The 14,908-nt window shown below is 43.8% G+C and overlaps 1 protein-coding gene across 1 annotated transcript; it reads right to left on the bottom strand.

Moving 5' to 3' along the window:
- Positions 1–647: 647 nt before the first annotated feature.
- Cap-D2 (CAP-D2 condensin subunit) lies at positions 648–6,084 on the bottom strand. Its single transcript, XM_067771885.1, has 7 exons — positions 5,825–6,084; positions 4,388–5,758; positions 3,930–4,074; positions 3,725–3,812; positions 3,364–3,659; positions 2,357–3,293; positions 648–2,292 (listed from the first exon to the last, which is right to left on the bottom strand). Exons 1-7 carry the CDS (start codon positions 5,937–5,939, stop codon positions 832–834), a joined length of 4,413 nt encoding a protein of 1,470 aa, XP_067627986.1. The 5' UTR covers positions 5,940–6,084; the 3' UTR covers positions 648–831.
- Positions 6,085–14,908: the final 8,824 nt, after the last annotated feature.

Below are 14,908 nucleotides of genomic sequence, written 5' to 3'. Positions count from 1 at the left end.
AAAATGAACTCGATTTTAGAAATCAGGGGGGTGGTTTTACATACGAATTTCATAACGGCGTCTCTGGTAAATTTTGGCCGTCGACCAGTGTTATTTTTGATTTTTGATTGTTTTTTTTATTATTTCTGATTTTATTGATTTTTTCAATAATCGGAAAAAATCATGATTTTTTTTTAATCAATTGAAAGGTAATCATTAAAAATAGAAAATAATGGCAAGTAATCATTAAATGGCGTTTCAAGAAAATAATCAATGGAACGGCTAATCATTACCATTAGTAATCATTATTTAACAGGTCTGCATAGAAGACGACTGAGAGATGACTTGACAGTGAGAAGCGCGTGATACGCTGCAATTTACCTTATTATAGAGTTATATCACTTGAATACTATTGATGTCATTGACATACGTTATGTGGATGGAAATTGACATATGTATATGCATGTCAGCAGAACTCACTGATTGAAAATAAGGCTGCGATGTGGAGCAAAGTGATATGAAATAGTTGTGATATCACATCTATGGAAGTTGCCACGGAAAATTCATTGAACCTGAAACCTACGTGTTATTTTATTATTACAAGCGCTAGACGCTGCGGATTGAGCTTAAACTATAATTGTGGTTTAATTGATGATATGTGTCGACGATTATTTATAAAAATGTATATGCAATTGTTTTTTATTTTTTGTATTAATTGAAGACCAATTTAAAAAAAAAATATTTATAATATGATTAATCTAACAATAAAGCGTATTTTCTTGTTATATGGTGATAGTCTTTTTCGAGTAACTAAGCTACGTGAATAGAAAATAAAAAAATCTTATCTGTAGTTCATTTTCGATTGCCGCGTCCACGTTTGCGTTGCGGATGTTGTTCTCCCTCATCATCAGAGCTCGCGGATTCTTCAATAACTTTGGTGCGTTGAGCAGAGTGCGATTTACTTACAGCAGGAGCATTTGATTTCGTGACGTTTGTTGCTTTTTTATTACTATCTATGAGCGCTTTACGACCACCACGCGCTGGTTCTTCCTCGGATGAAGATGAAGTGTCAACAATTGCTGCACGCCCGCGTTGTTGTTGCTGAGTAGACCGCATTGGCGGTTTATTATGTTGTTGCTGTTGTTGTTTTTGCGTGCTTGGTCGTGCTTCATCCTCGCTAGTGCTACTTGGCTCGCTGCTTGATGATTTTCCACGACGACCACGACGTCCGCTTCCGGCGCGTTGAGTGCCACCTTTTTTGTTGTCTTTTGTGCGTTTGTTACGCGCCTCAGCGCGACCTGTGCTGGAATCTCTACCACCACCACCGCCTTCTTTATCTTCACGTGGTTGACCGTCATTTACTTCGAGGCATTCATTTATGCGGGTTTCTAATTCCGTGACAGCCGCCTTCAACTCTGGTTTAGCCAGTTTTGATGTATTGCTAATGATCAACTTAAAAGATTGATATACTTCATCGATTTGTACTTTATCTTTGTAATGTTGTATGTTATCGGTGAGCTTTTTAATGGTGCGCTCATTATAAGAGAGCAGACTTAGACAGTAAGCAATATCTCGCCATTGACGTTCTTCGCGCGTAACAGGGAAACGTAAACAAAGCTTTTCTACTAAAGTTTCCACTTGCCGATCCTTTTGTATGAGGCCGAGTATGTAACGCATTATGGTGCGATATTTCTCTTCTTCCACATTTAAATTAATATCACTCAATTTTGAAATAATATCGGGTAGCACATTGTAAAGGATGTTTGACTTGTTAGCAATCTCTTTGAAGAATTGTTGTGTGATATTTTTAATTTCGTCATCAGGATCCACAATACACATAGCCAAGTCAGCGATTTGTCCCTTCACGCGTATCATTTCATGTAAAATAAGATGGGAGAGCATCTTTACTGCTGTTAACCGTAGTTCAGTGTTTTTTTCATGCAATGTAGAATAGAAGTGACCTGTCCAAGGCTCAATTATGTTGGGGAAACGGAACGTTAAATCGGATAAACCAATTACAATATTACATTTAATCTTTATATTCTTTGTGTGACTTAAAATGTTCATGAGAAAGGGCATATTTGCATCGCAGAAACTGGACGAGACGGACATGAAGCGTATGAGTGTAAGCGTAGCGGCTTGTTGTAAAGATTGATCGCGGTACTTCACAGGATATTTGCAAATTTCCATTACATAGGGAAATATTTTTCCGAGCAATGAATTTTCAGCGTACAATAAAACATCTTCACAAATGTGATTGATAAGTTCAGCTATATTATCTTCAGCAGTGGCGCCAACAAGATCTTCATCCGGCTGGTAGATACAAAATTTTAGTTCACTTAAAATAAAATATAAACAAAAAAATAGTTTTGCTTACCTCCTGTTGGGGTTCAGCAGCTGTACCAGACAAACGCTTCAACGACTCCGTCGCGGACATATTTAAATTACCCGTCTTTCGCCGTGTCGTATTGAAAGCATTCTTCTTTTTCTTCTCTTCACATTCAGTCAATTCTTGTCTGAACTTCATGTTATTATATACATCAATATCTAAGAAAATCATTTCTTTCAATGTCATATATCCAATGGTAAAAAGGAAGCGTGTCAACAGGAATACGGGCATACGTTGTTGTGATTGCTGTGCAATATCGGATCCACGCACAGCCGGTTGACTTTCTGGTATCTGCTGTGAGAAGGGCGTTTCTAGTGCGCGTGCCTGTTGTGTAGCAGTGATATCTGTAGTGGTTATGGCAAAATCGCGAAATTTTTTCAGCAAACCAACAATAATTTTTTGGGAAATTATATCTGGTGTCTGACATAGATGATAGAAAAATTCCAACGTGCGCATTGTTAACCTATCAAAATCTGGTACACCAGGATGGAAAAAAAATTGTTGGAAGAGTTCCACTACTTTTTGTGCCAATGGCGAGTCCGGTTCGTAACGTTTATAGAATTTCGAAAGTATGCTCGAATCGATTGAGTTCAACATAAACTCTAAACAACCAATGAAAATGCGCGGATCCGCTTTGGCGCGTTCACCCAAACCAATTGTTTCAATTACATTCATATTTGCAGAAGCAATTGACGACTTTGCATTTGAGGCCATTATTAAAAGTTGGAGCGCTAGACGTGACTCATTATCGGAAGTACCTTCTAATTTTAATGTGAAACGTTCGAATAGTACTTGTATAATAGCAGCATCAATATCATCTGTAGAAACCCATTCGCGCATTAAACATTCCATGGCAGTGTAGTGGCCATACTCAAGCTCCTCAAGGAAACGCATGAGATTTTGTATGACTTTTATGGCGTGAGCTCTAGAATTTAAAAAAATATTAGGCATTTGTAAGAAATTATTTTTAACACATTTCAGCATTAATTTCTAACCTTCCTGATTGATCTGTGGTGAACAAAACTTTCTTATAAGCATTCGATACTGAATCACGTTTTTCCTTATCCGATGACCAAACTAAATACAACATTTGTCGCATGCCTCCTTCTGTGCCTTTAATTCCAAACATATAACCAGTGGTGAAGAGATCCACGGCTTCAAATACATCAGAATTTGTTTTGGAGAGCAGCAATTCTTGTATTTTCGGCACTGCTTTTGTAATGACTTTTGAAAACTCAATTGAATCTTGCAAAAACTGCACGGTTTTTATTTGCGTACCAAGCTCTTCATTCTACAATAAAAAAAAAGGATAGTATTGTATAGTTTAAATAATTTATGGTATAAGGTAAAACTTACGCTATCTTTGCAGCCATTCGCCAAAAAGATATAGGACTTCAGTAGGGCCATATAATAAGCACATTGTTCCTCCAGTTTTAAAGTGTGTCTTCAAATGAAATGAAAAAATTTAAACATGATATAAAATTAGAAACATTAGTTTCCAACGGTATCAGTACCGCAACTTAAGTAGTTCTCTATACAGAAATGAAGGTTTATTCCCTACCTCAATTCCGCATTACCAGCTACATGATCGGCTTTACGCACTAAAATCACTGCTTCACGATATTTTTTCTCCAGCAACAGTGTAGAAGTACGTTGAATCATATCCTCATAATTCTCCTGCGTATTCTCTGGTAAATCTTCAGTGCCTAGAAGACAGAAAAGAAGTTTGACAATATATTTTTTTCATTTGAGAGTATGTTAACAGATACTATAAATGGGCAAAGATAAGATTTGTAATAAAAAGTTCGAAAATTCCGGTCGAATATATAATTTTTATATCCGTCCTGAAGATTTTTTTTTAAATAATTCGCAGCCATAGCAGCGGAAATAGAAACACCAATCAGAACAAAGCAGAAAATAAAACTTAAAACATACCTTTCGAATGATTAAGAAAAAATTATCTTTTTAATACAATTCAAATTTCCGGACGAATGTGGCCATCGTCCTACAAAAACTTACATTCTTTTAAATGCGCCTCTACAATAGGCAAAATTTCCGGTATGACCTCATTCCATTCCTCATCCAACTTTTCAGCTTTTTTACGTTCCTCCGCCAGCACTTCACTCAATTTTTCCATCTTTTCGCACTCTTCTTCATGTTTCTTCATGAGCTCCTCAAGCGTCAGTTTGGCTGCAAAAGGATTGCGCTCCAAAAACGACTTAAGTAACTGCACAGCCTGTTTACGTACTGATGAAGTTTTGTCTTCCAAACGTTCGACAGCTTCACATAATACTTTTAACTGAAATGATAATGGCACTGCGTTTTCTTCTTTCATATTATTCCATATTTGCAATACTTTGGCACGCACATGCGCCGAAACATCGTTAATATGCGCCAAAAGATTTTCTAAAAATTCATTACGTGCTTCCTTCAAGTCCTCAGATAGTTCTTCAGATGTCAATTCGCCAACAATGGCATCACCCATTATTTGTAATATACAATTACGTAGTGTATGTGATTCACAATTGAGTAACTCATCGCAAAGCGTTGACAAATGTGGTATCATTAGTTTAGGTGCTATGCCAGCAAGTTCCATTAGAAAGTTAGAAAAATTCCGCGACACTACCGTATCAGCGGAATCCACAGTCAAGGCTTCAACAATATCTTTTATGAGCACTGAGAAAACACTAGATATGCCATACTCTTCATGCAAGACGTTTATACCGCTAGCAATCGATACAGCTGCATGCTCTGTGGTGCGCAAAATTTGCAGTATACGCACTGGAAATGTTAATGCATGATTGTAGCGTTTTATGGCTGTACCGAGGATTTGAAATACGGTGTCCGTAATATGGCGGTTGTCTGAACGCGAATGTGTTATTTCCAATGTACGGTAACAAATATCACATACTAAATTTACAAAGTTCTCTTCTGCAACCGGTGGATTCCAAAGCTTCTCGAGCGGAAATTGTAGAATGTTGTACAGCTGCACTAGAAAGCGCCCTCGCTTAGACTCCCAGTCGGGATATTGCTCTAGCGCTTCACTTTGTTTTGGACGTTTTTTCTGTTGTATCTGCTGTTGTTGTTGCTGTGTTTGGGCACATGTGGCATCAATACGTCGCACTATATTAATTTGTAAAAATAGTGCCATTTTGGTAAGATTCAAATAACTCGGTCGATCCTGCAAACTCTGTGAAGTATCGCTACATGAAAGAATAGGTGCCAAACGCTGGCCTAATTTATCGACCGTGATGTAGAGTAAATCAAAGCTGCGCATAAGGTTGGTAGTAGTAGCAGCGTCAAATCCGCGTCCCTCAATTACTGTGAAGTATGTGTCGAAGTGGTCGAAAAGGTAGAACGGATCACCTTGTTGCACCATCTGCCTGCAAGCTGGGTGATTGCACACCAAACAATAAAATTAGTTTCATATATTTTACATATCATAGAGATATTTACCTTTTAAACGTTCTCCAATTTCATTGGGCGCATATACTTGTTTCACATAGTAGCTATCGCCGCTGGAGTTTAGCAGCTCCGCATTCGTTGTTGGTAGTACGAATTGGAAATCCATGACCGCGCCTCTTTGTTATGAAATAAAGTTTTTTTTTTGCTTCTGCTTTAACTTGTGTACAATATCCAATTTATGTATAATCAAAGTAAATTATAATAAACAACACGAAAAAGAAGCAGCAATAAAATTTATTTCTGCGAGCGACGCTAGCTGCCAAATTGAAATAACGTCAAACAAAAACAAAAGATGCTTAAAACACAGGGTCGCTTGGTATGGTACAGTACGAATAAAAATAAGATTAAGTCAGCTCGTTAATTCAATCCGGCCTAGCTTACAAAAAAAATTGCTATCTTCTGAAAAATGATTATGTACGAGAATCAATTAAAATGAAAAAAAGGCAAAAATACACTTAAACAAGTTTTTCGAACTCTTGTATTGAATTTTCCGGTCGAGTAGCCAGGCGGCCGCCATGGTGTGGTGGTAGACTGCTCCGCCTACAACATCGAAGATACTAGGTATCGCGCCGTGCATGCATATAGGGGCAGCCTAGTTTAGTGTTTCTATGGCTTTGGTTGCGGCTACTACTTCCGCCTGAAAAATATTTTGGTAATGTTAAAGCTTGTAGGATCTGTTTATTACCGAAACAGCACACTATACCACAAACCCAATTCCTTCCATTACGTTGGAATCTATTATATACACTTGTATAGAGTTCTCCGTGATTTGAGCCCTCTTGAGACAACCTTCCACCTCTATTTTGGCTCTAAAATCCCCTTCGAAGCGCAGATACGGGATAAAGTACTGTTTTCGGGGTTACATATGCTTGACCTTCCGCACTTTTGATAGGAAAACGATACGAGAAGAACTCCAAGAGTGATTTTGTCCTATGCACCCATCGAACATTATTAAGTGACTTCACGATGGCTGTTGTATTGAAAGTCGTAGCATACAAAGTGAAGAACCAGATAGAGAACGATCTGGAATCCATTTGAGTCAGGAGGCAAGAGGAAGTTGGAAAACCCCAGCGGGTTAGGGGGTTTTAATATACCCGGGGTAGGTATGCATGTCGTAAGAGGCGACTAAAATACCAAATAGATTCAAGGGGTTGTGTAGCGCAACTCCTTCAGGTTGCCATCGCAATATATAGCTTCTACAAACCCAATTGTCAACCTCACCTATCCGTGGCGAATCCTGTTACATTAACAACCGAGGCTCCCCCGAAGGCCTTGGGGAGTCTAATGTTGTTGTTGTTGTTGTAGCAATGCTCGCCCCACCTAAATAGCCGCGACCGATCACAAATTGTCATCAATATCCTCTAACGGGAGTCCAAGGAAACTTGCCGTTTCAACAGGGGTGGACCATAAGGAAAGGGCTGTTAGAGGCGTTGGTTCCACATTACAATTAAAGAGATGGTTGGTGTCATGTGGGGACACATTGCAAGCAGGGCATACATTTTGTATGTCGGGGTTGATTCTGGATAGGTAAGAGTTTAACCTGTTACAGTATCCAGAACGAAGTTGAGCAAGAGTGACACGCGTTTCCCTGGGGGGTATGCGTTCCTCTTCTGCGAGTTCTGGATATTTTTCTTCAAGTACTGGATTCACCGGGCAATTCCCGACATAAAGGTCCGACGCCTGTCTATGGAGTTCACCAAGGACCTGCTTGTGTTTTTCCGCTTCATACGGCTGGGTTCTTAGGTGCCGTATTTCCTCAAAATGCTTACGGAGATGACTCCTTAGGCCCCTAGGCGGTGCTGGTTCGTCAATCAGATGTCTGTTGGGATGCCCAGGTTTCTGGGTATTCAACAGAAACTGTTTGGTCAGCATCTCATTTCTCTCCCTGATGGGGAGTATTCTCGCCTCATTATGCAGATGGTGTTCTGGGGACATAAGAAGACAGCCCGTGGCGATTCTGAGAGCAGTATTTTGGCAGGCCTGTAGTTTCTTCCAGTGGGTGGTTTTTAGGCTTGGCGACCATATGGGTGACGCGTAGCACGTAATCGGCTGGCTAATTGCTTTGTATGTGGTCAAGAGCGCTTCTTTATCTTTTCCCCAGGTACTGCCAGCAAGGGATTTGAGGATTTTATTACGGCTCTGAATTCTTGGAACAATTGCGGTTGCGTGCGCACCAAAATGTAGATCCTGATCAAACGTCACACCCAAGATTTTGGGGTGTAGGACAGTCGGTAGCGTAGTGCCATCGACGTGGATGTTCAATATGGTCGACATTTGGGGCGTCCATGTTGTAAATAAGGTCGCAGAAGATTTAGTCGGTGACAATGCCAGGTTTCGCGAGGCGAAAAAACTGGAGAGATCAGGGAGATAGCCGTTTATTTTATTGCATAGCTCATCGATCTTTGGGCCTGGGCCTGTGGCCATTATTGTGCAGTCATCGGCGTAGGAAACGATTGTGACTCCTTCCGGTGGTGAAGGTAGCTTAGATATGTAGAAATTAAACAAAAGCGGGGATAGGACACCACCCTGTGGCACCCCTTGTTTAATTCTCCTTTGTTTTGATGTGTCGTTTCTGAATTGCACCGATGCCTGCCGACCACCCAGATAATTTGCGGTCCACCTTTTAAGACATGGGGGAAGGGTGGACCCTTCCAGGTCTTGCAGTAACGAGCCATGGTTGACCGTATCAAAAGCTTTTGATAGGTCTAACGCTACGAGTACTGTTCTATGGTGGGGATATTGATTCAAACCGCAATTTATCTGGGTGCTAATGACATTTAGCGCGGAGGTAGTGCTATGGAGTTTTCTGGAGCCATGCTGATGAGGGGCTAGCTGCAAATGTGCTTGGAAATAAGGGAGCAAAATGGCTTCAAGCGTCTTTGCCACTGGCGATAGGAGAGATATCGGACGATACGACTCACCTACGTTAGCTGGTTTCCCAGGCTTTAGTAGCGGGACCACCTTGGCCATTTTCCATTTCTCGGGTATGACAAAGGTGGAAAGAGACAGGTTGAAGACATGCGCTAAATATTTGAAACCCTCTTTCCCTAGGTTTTTAAGCATCGGCATGGCTATGCCGTCTGGGCCCACTGCTTTGGATGGTTTAGCGCGACCAATGGCGTCCTCAACCTCTCTAGCGGTGATGGTAATTGGTGACGCGCTGAGTTTGTGTTTATGTGCGTGTCTATTGGTTCTCCGTCTATCTTTGTCGACCGTAGGATGCATTATATATTGTCGGCAGAAAGCGCTCGCGCATTTTTTCGCATCCGACAGCACCTTATCGCCAAAGGCGATGGAAACTTTGTCTTTGTGCTTAGTCGGATTCGATAGGGACTTTACGGTGGACCAAAATTTACCCACACCGGTAGAGAGGTTACAACCTCTTAGGTGCTCTTCCCATTCCGCCCGCTTGTGTTCGTCCACAAGCAATCTGATGCGTTGGTTTATATGCCTTATTTGGGGGTCGCCTGGATCAAGCTGTCTTATAAATTCGCGTTCCCTCGCTAAGCTCGCGACCTCCGCCGGGAAGTGGGCCGGATTTCGGGAATTCTCCCGGCGGGAATGAAATGTGCCGAGGCGGATTCAGTGACCTTACGGAATGCACGCTCCCCTTGGAGGGCATCAGTCGGGATAGGGAGGGCAGCAAAGCTGCTGTCTGTTGCAGATTTATATTCTTCCCACTTTCCTTTTTTGAAGTTTATGAAAGTGCGTTTTTCGGTGACGATGAAGTCGGCGGTACGCTCGAACGAAATAAGTATGGGCAGGTGGTCGGATGCCAATGTTACCATCGGCTGCCAGTTGACGCAGTTTACGAGTTCTGCGCTTACGATTGAGATATCTGGCGAGCTATGACAGCTTCCTACCATACGTGTGGGGGCGTCTCCGTTTATTGTGCAGAACGTCGTTTCGTCTATTTGATCCGCCAACATCTCACCCCTATTGTCCGCCCGCAAGTTTGAATGCCATAGGTCATGATGGGCATTGAAATCGCCTAAGATAATGCGATTGTTGCCAGTGAGTAAGGCCTCGATATTAGGGCGGTATCCACTGGGGCAACAGGTGACAGGAGGGATGTAGATGTTGATGATTTCTAGATTTGCATCGTCTGACCGGACAGATAGGCCTTGACGTTCTAAGACATTGTCACTGCGGTCGATGCCAGGATCAAATATATGATATTGCACAGAGTGGTGTATAATAAACGCGAGGCCGCCTCCATTTCCGCTCTCGCGGTCTTTCCTGACATTATAACCAGAGCAGGTCTGCAATGCAGATCTTGCTGTGAGTTTAGTCTCTTGAATCGCAGCAATGCGGATGTTGTGCCGCTTCATGAAATCGACTATCTCCGTAATCTTCCCAGTTAGTCCATTACAGTTGAACTGCAGAATTCTGAAGTGCATGAGGGGTGACGCCGCCACTCTAGGGGTAAGTGAGGGGTGACTACGCCTAGGTTGTGGAAGGCCAGGACGCAATTGCTGTTGTGGCCTTGGACTTGGCGCCCTTGGGCAAGCATTGGGGTACCCGGATGATTTGGGTTTGCGACCTGGCAACATGGCGCGATGAAACCCGTCGAGGGGTTGCCGTCGCGGAGACCAGAACATCTAGGAAAGTGGCACCACCCAAGGCAGGAGCTGCATTGAGCGGATGTCGCAAACCTATATATTCTGTTCTGGCAGACGTTGCAAACGGAGGCAGGGACTAAGAGTCTGTTTCCCTAACCTGCACGATTGCTGCCAGAAAAGAGGGGGGAGAAGAAGACGGGGGCAGGGGCTGATGCTCAGCATTGCTACCAGCTCTACTACGAAGGTAGTAGTTATGAGTGGTATCAGCTGTTTGAGTTGTTGGCGCCGTGGGGCGCGAGCAGCAGCGGGTACTTGTTGTGGCTTGCTGAGCAGCGAAGCTGCTGGAAGTTAGTGGGGATACGCTTAGGCGTAGACTACGGGACGCCCTTGGGCGTGAGCAGCAAGGAGCCACAAAAGATTTATAAAAGTTACGTGGAAGTCGGGTTTTGGGATCAAGCCCAGAACAACCTGTCCGATGCAACCATCCCTTGCACGAGACACACTGAACAGAGTATGACCGTCCTAAAAAGATTCCTTTCTGGCAAATGCAGCAAAACCATTTCTCAGGACCGGGGTCAGGAGACGGACCCGGATTGGGTTCGATACCTTCCCGGAGTAAGAGAATATGTAGCAGTCCTGCTGCAAGGAGCTGCTGGGAGGATGACAATTTGTGGGAGGGACGAAACAAATTAAATGGGGTCACTGAAATGACAGTTCTTGGTCGGGAAAAATCCCGAGTCGCTCCGGTACATAGAACCGACTGCCTTGGGAAGCGATTCCGACAGCACTAATAATCAATAGTTACTTTGGGCGGGTGGCTTGGAATCACGTCCTTTCCAACCTCCCACACATCGCAGCCCTTCTATTGTGTGTTAAATATACATCAGCTGCTCGAAATCACGTCCATTCCTACAGCACTGATAATCAATTCCGTTGCTCGGCATCACAGTCCATCCCGACAACTTATTCAATAATATATGTATATACATATTTTATAATATAATTTGCTCACTATGTATGCTTGTTAATTTTACACTGTAATCCGCATTTATATTCATTCATTAATTTCATATTTAGTCTGATTGATTGTAAAATTTGTAGACTAACAAATAAATAAATGCTGAGCATCAGCCCCGTCTTCCACCCCCCCCCCCCTCTTTTCCGGCAGCAATCGTACAGGTCAGGGAAACAGACTCTTAGTCCCTACCTCCGTTTGCACCGTCTGCCAGCACATGCCTTGGGTGGTGCCACTTTCCTAGATGTTCCAGTGTCCGCGACGGCAACCCCCCGACGGGTCTCATCGCGCCATGTTGCCAGGTCGCAAACCCAAATCATCCGGGTACCCCAATGCCTGCCCAAGGACGCCCATTCCCAGGGCCACAACAGCAATTGCGTCCTGGCCTTCCACAACCCAGGCGTAGTCACCCGTCACTTAACCCCAGAGTGGCGGCGTCTCCCCTTATGCACTTCAGAATTCTGCAGTTAAACTGTAATGGACTAACTGGAAAGATTACGGAGATAGTCGATTTCATGAAGCGGCACAACATCCGCATTGCTGCGATTCAAGAGACTAAACCCACAGCAAGATCTGCATTGCAGACCTGCTCTGGGTATAATGCCCACAGGAAAGACCGCGAGAGCGGAAATGGAGGCGGCCTCGCGTTTATCATACACCACTCTGTGCAATATTATATATTTGATCCTGGCATCGACCGCAGGGACAATGTTTTAGAACGTCAATGTCTATCTGTCCGGTCAGGCGATGCAAACCTAGAAATCATCAACATCTACATCCCTCCTGCCACCTGTTGCCCCAGTGGATACCGCCCTAATATCAGGGCCTTACTCACTGGCAATAATCACATTATCTTAGGCGATTTCAATGCCCATCATGATCTATGGCATTCAAACTTGCGGGCGGACAGTAGGGGTGAGATGTTGGCGGATCAAATAGAAGAAACGACGTTCTGCACAATAAACGGAGACGCCCCCACACGTATGGTAGGAAGCTGTCACAGCTCGCCAGATATCTCAATCGTGAGCGCAGAACTCGTAAACTGCGTCAACTGGCAGCCGATGGTAACATTGGCATCCGACCACCTGCCCATACTTATTTCGCTCGAGCGTACCGCCGACTTCATCGTCACTGAAAAACGGCACTTTCATAAACTTCAAAAAAGGAAAGTGGGAAGAATATAAATCCTTTATAGACAACCGCTTTGCTGTCCTCCCTATCCCGACTGATGCCCGCCAAGGGGAGCGTGCCTTCCGTAAGGTCATTGAATCCGCCTCGGCACTTTCCATTCCCGCCGGGAGAATTCCCAAAATCCGGCCAACTTCCCGGCGGAGGCTGCAAACTTAGCGAGAGAACGTGACCTTATAAGACAGTTTGATCCAGGCGACCCCCAAATAAGGGATATAAACCAACGCATCAGATTGCTTGTAGATGAACACAAGCGGGCGAAATGGGAGGAGCACCTAAGAGGTTGTAACCTCTCTACCGGTGTGGGTAAACTTTGGACCACCGTAAAGTCCCTATCGAATCCGACTAAGCACAAAGACAAAATTTCCATCGCCTTTGGCGACAAAGTGCTGTCGGATGCGAAAAAATGCGCGAGTGCTTCCTGCCGACAGTATATAATGCATCCTACGGTCGACAAAGATAGACGGAGAGCCAATAGACACGCACATAAACACAAATTCAGCGCGTCACCAATCACCATCACCGCTAAAGAGGTTGAGGACGCCATTGGTCGTGCTAAACCATCCAAAGCAGTGGGCCCAGACGGCATAGCCATGCCGATGCTTAAAAGCCTAGGGAAAGAGGGTTTCAAATATTTAGCGCATGTCTTCAACCTGTCTCTTTCCACCTTTGTCATACCCGAGAAATGGAAAATGGCCAAGGTGGTCCCGCTACTAAAGCCTGGGAAACCACCTAACATAGGTGAGTCGTATCGTCCGATATCTCTCCTATCGCCAGTGGCAAAGACGCTTGAAGCCATTTTGCTCCCTTATTTCCAAGCAAATTTACAGTTAGCCCCTCATCAGCATGGCTTCAGGAAACTCCATAGCACTACCACCGCGCTAAATGCCATTAGCACACAGATAAATTGAGGTTTAAATCAAGACCCCCACCATAGAACAGTACTCGTAGCGCTAGACCTATCAAAAGCTTTTGATACGGTCAACCATGTCTCGTTACTGCAAGACCTGGAAGGGTCTACCCTTCCCCCATGTGTTAAAAGGTGGACTGCAAATTATCTGGCTGGTCGGCAGGCATCGGTGCAATTTAGAAACGAAACATCAAAACCAAGGAGAATTAAACAAGGGGTGCCACAGGGTGGTGTCCTATCCCCACTTTTGTTTAATTTCTACATATCTAAGCTACCTTCACCACCGGAAGGAGTCACAATCGTTTCCTACGCCGATGACTGCACAATAAAGGCCACAGGCCCAGGCCCAAAGATCGATGCGCTATGCAATAAAATAAACGGGTACCTCCCTGATCTCTCCAGTTTTTTCGCCTCGCGAAACCTGGCATTATCACAGACCAAATCTTCCGCGACCTTATTTACAACATGGACGCCCCAAATGTCGACCATTTTGAACATCCACGTCGATGGCACTACGCTACCGACTGTCCTACACCCCAAAATCTTGGGTGTGACGTTTGATCAGGATCTACATTTTGGTGAGCACGCAGTCGCAATTGTTCCGAGAATTCAGAGCCGTAACAAAATCCCTAAATCCCTCGCTGGCAGTACCTGGGGAAAAGATAAAGAAACGCTCATGACTACATATAAAGCAATTAGCCAGCCGATTGCGTGCTACGCGTCACCCATATGGTCGCCAACCTTAAAAATTAACTACTGGAAGAAGCTACAGGCCTACCAAAATACTGCTCTCAGAATTGCCACGGGCTGTCTTCTTATGTCCCCAGAACACCATCTGCATAATGAGGCGAGAATACTCTCCATCAGGGAGAGAAATGAGATGCTGATCAAACAGTTCCTGTTGAATACCCAGAAACCTGAGGAAACACGGCACCTGAGAACCCAGCCGTATGAAGCGAAAAACACAAGCAGGTCCTTGGTGAACTTCATAAACAGGCATCGGACCTTTATGCCGGGAATTGCCCGGTGAATCCAATACTCAAAGAACAGTATCCAAAACTCACGGAAGAGGAACGCATACTCCCCAGGGAAACGCGTGTCACTCTTGCTCAACTTCGTTCTGGATACTGTAACAGGTTAAACTCTTACCTATCCAGAATCAACCCCGACATACAAAATGTATGCTCCGCTTGCAATGTGTCCCCACATGACACCAACCATCTCTTTAATTGTAATGTGGAACCAACGCCTCTAACACCCCTCTCCTTATGGTCCACCCCTGTTGAAACAGCAAGTTTCCTTGGACTCCCGTTAGAGGATATTGATGACAATTTGTGATCGGTCGCGGCTGTTAGGTGGGGCGAAGCATTGCTACAACAACAACAACAATTCAATGCAAA

This window comes from Eurosta solidaginis, chromosome 3 (assembly GCF_040869045.1).
Source record: "Eurosta solidaginis isolate ZX-2024a chromosome 3, ASM4086904v1, whole genome shotgun sequence".
Taxonomy (NCBI): Eukaryota; Metazoa; Arthropoda; class Insecta; order Diptera; family Tephritidae; genus Eurosta; species Eurosta solidaginis.
Note: the sequence above shows the minus strand (reverse complement) of the source record. Positions and strands in the feature narration are given on the sequence as shown.

What these genes read in the sequence shown, in the direction of transcription:
- Cap-D2 (XM_067771885.1), bottom strand. Translation starts at nt 5,939, where the DNA reads ATGGATTTCCAATTCGTACTACCAACAACGAATGCGGAGCTGCTAAAC. An exon ending in AGAGGCGCATTTAAAAGAAT is followed by an intron (nt 4,075 to 4,387) that starts GTAAGTTTTTGT and finishes TCTGTCTTCTAG; the next exon opens with GCACTGAAGATTTACCAGAG. An exon ending in ACCACAGATCAATCAGGAAG is followed by an intron (nt 3,294 to 3,363) that starts GTTAGAAATTAA and finishes TTTAAATTCTAG; the next exon opens with AGCTCACGCCATAAAAGTCA.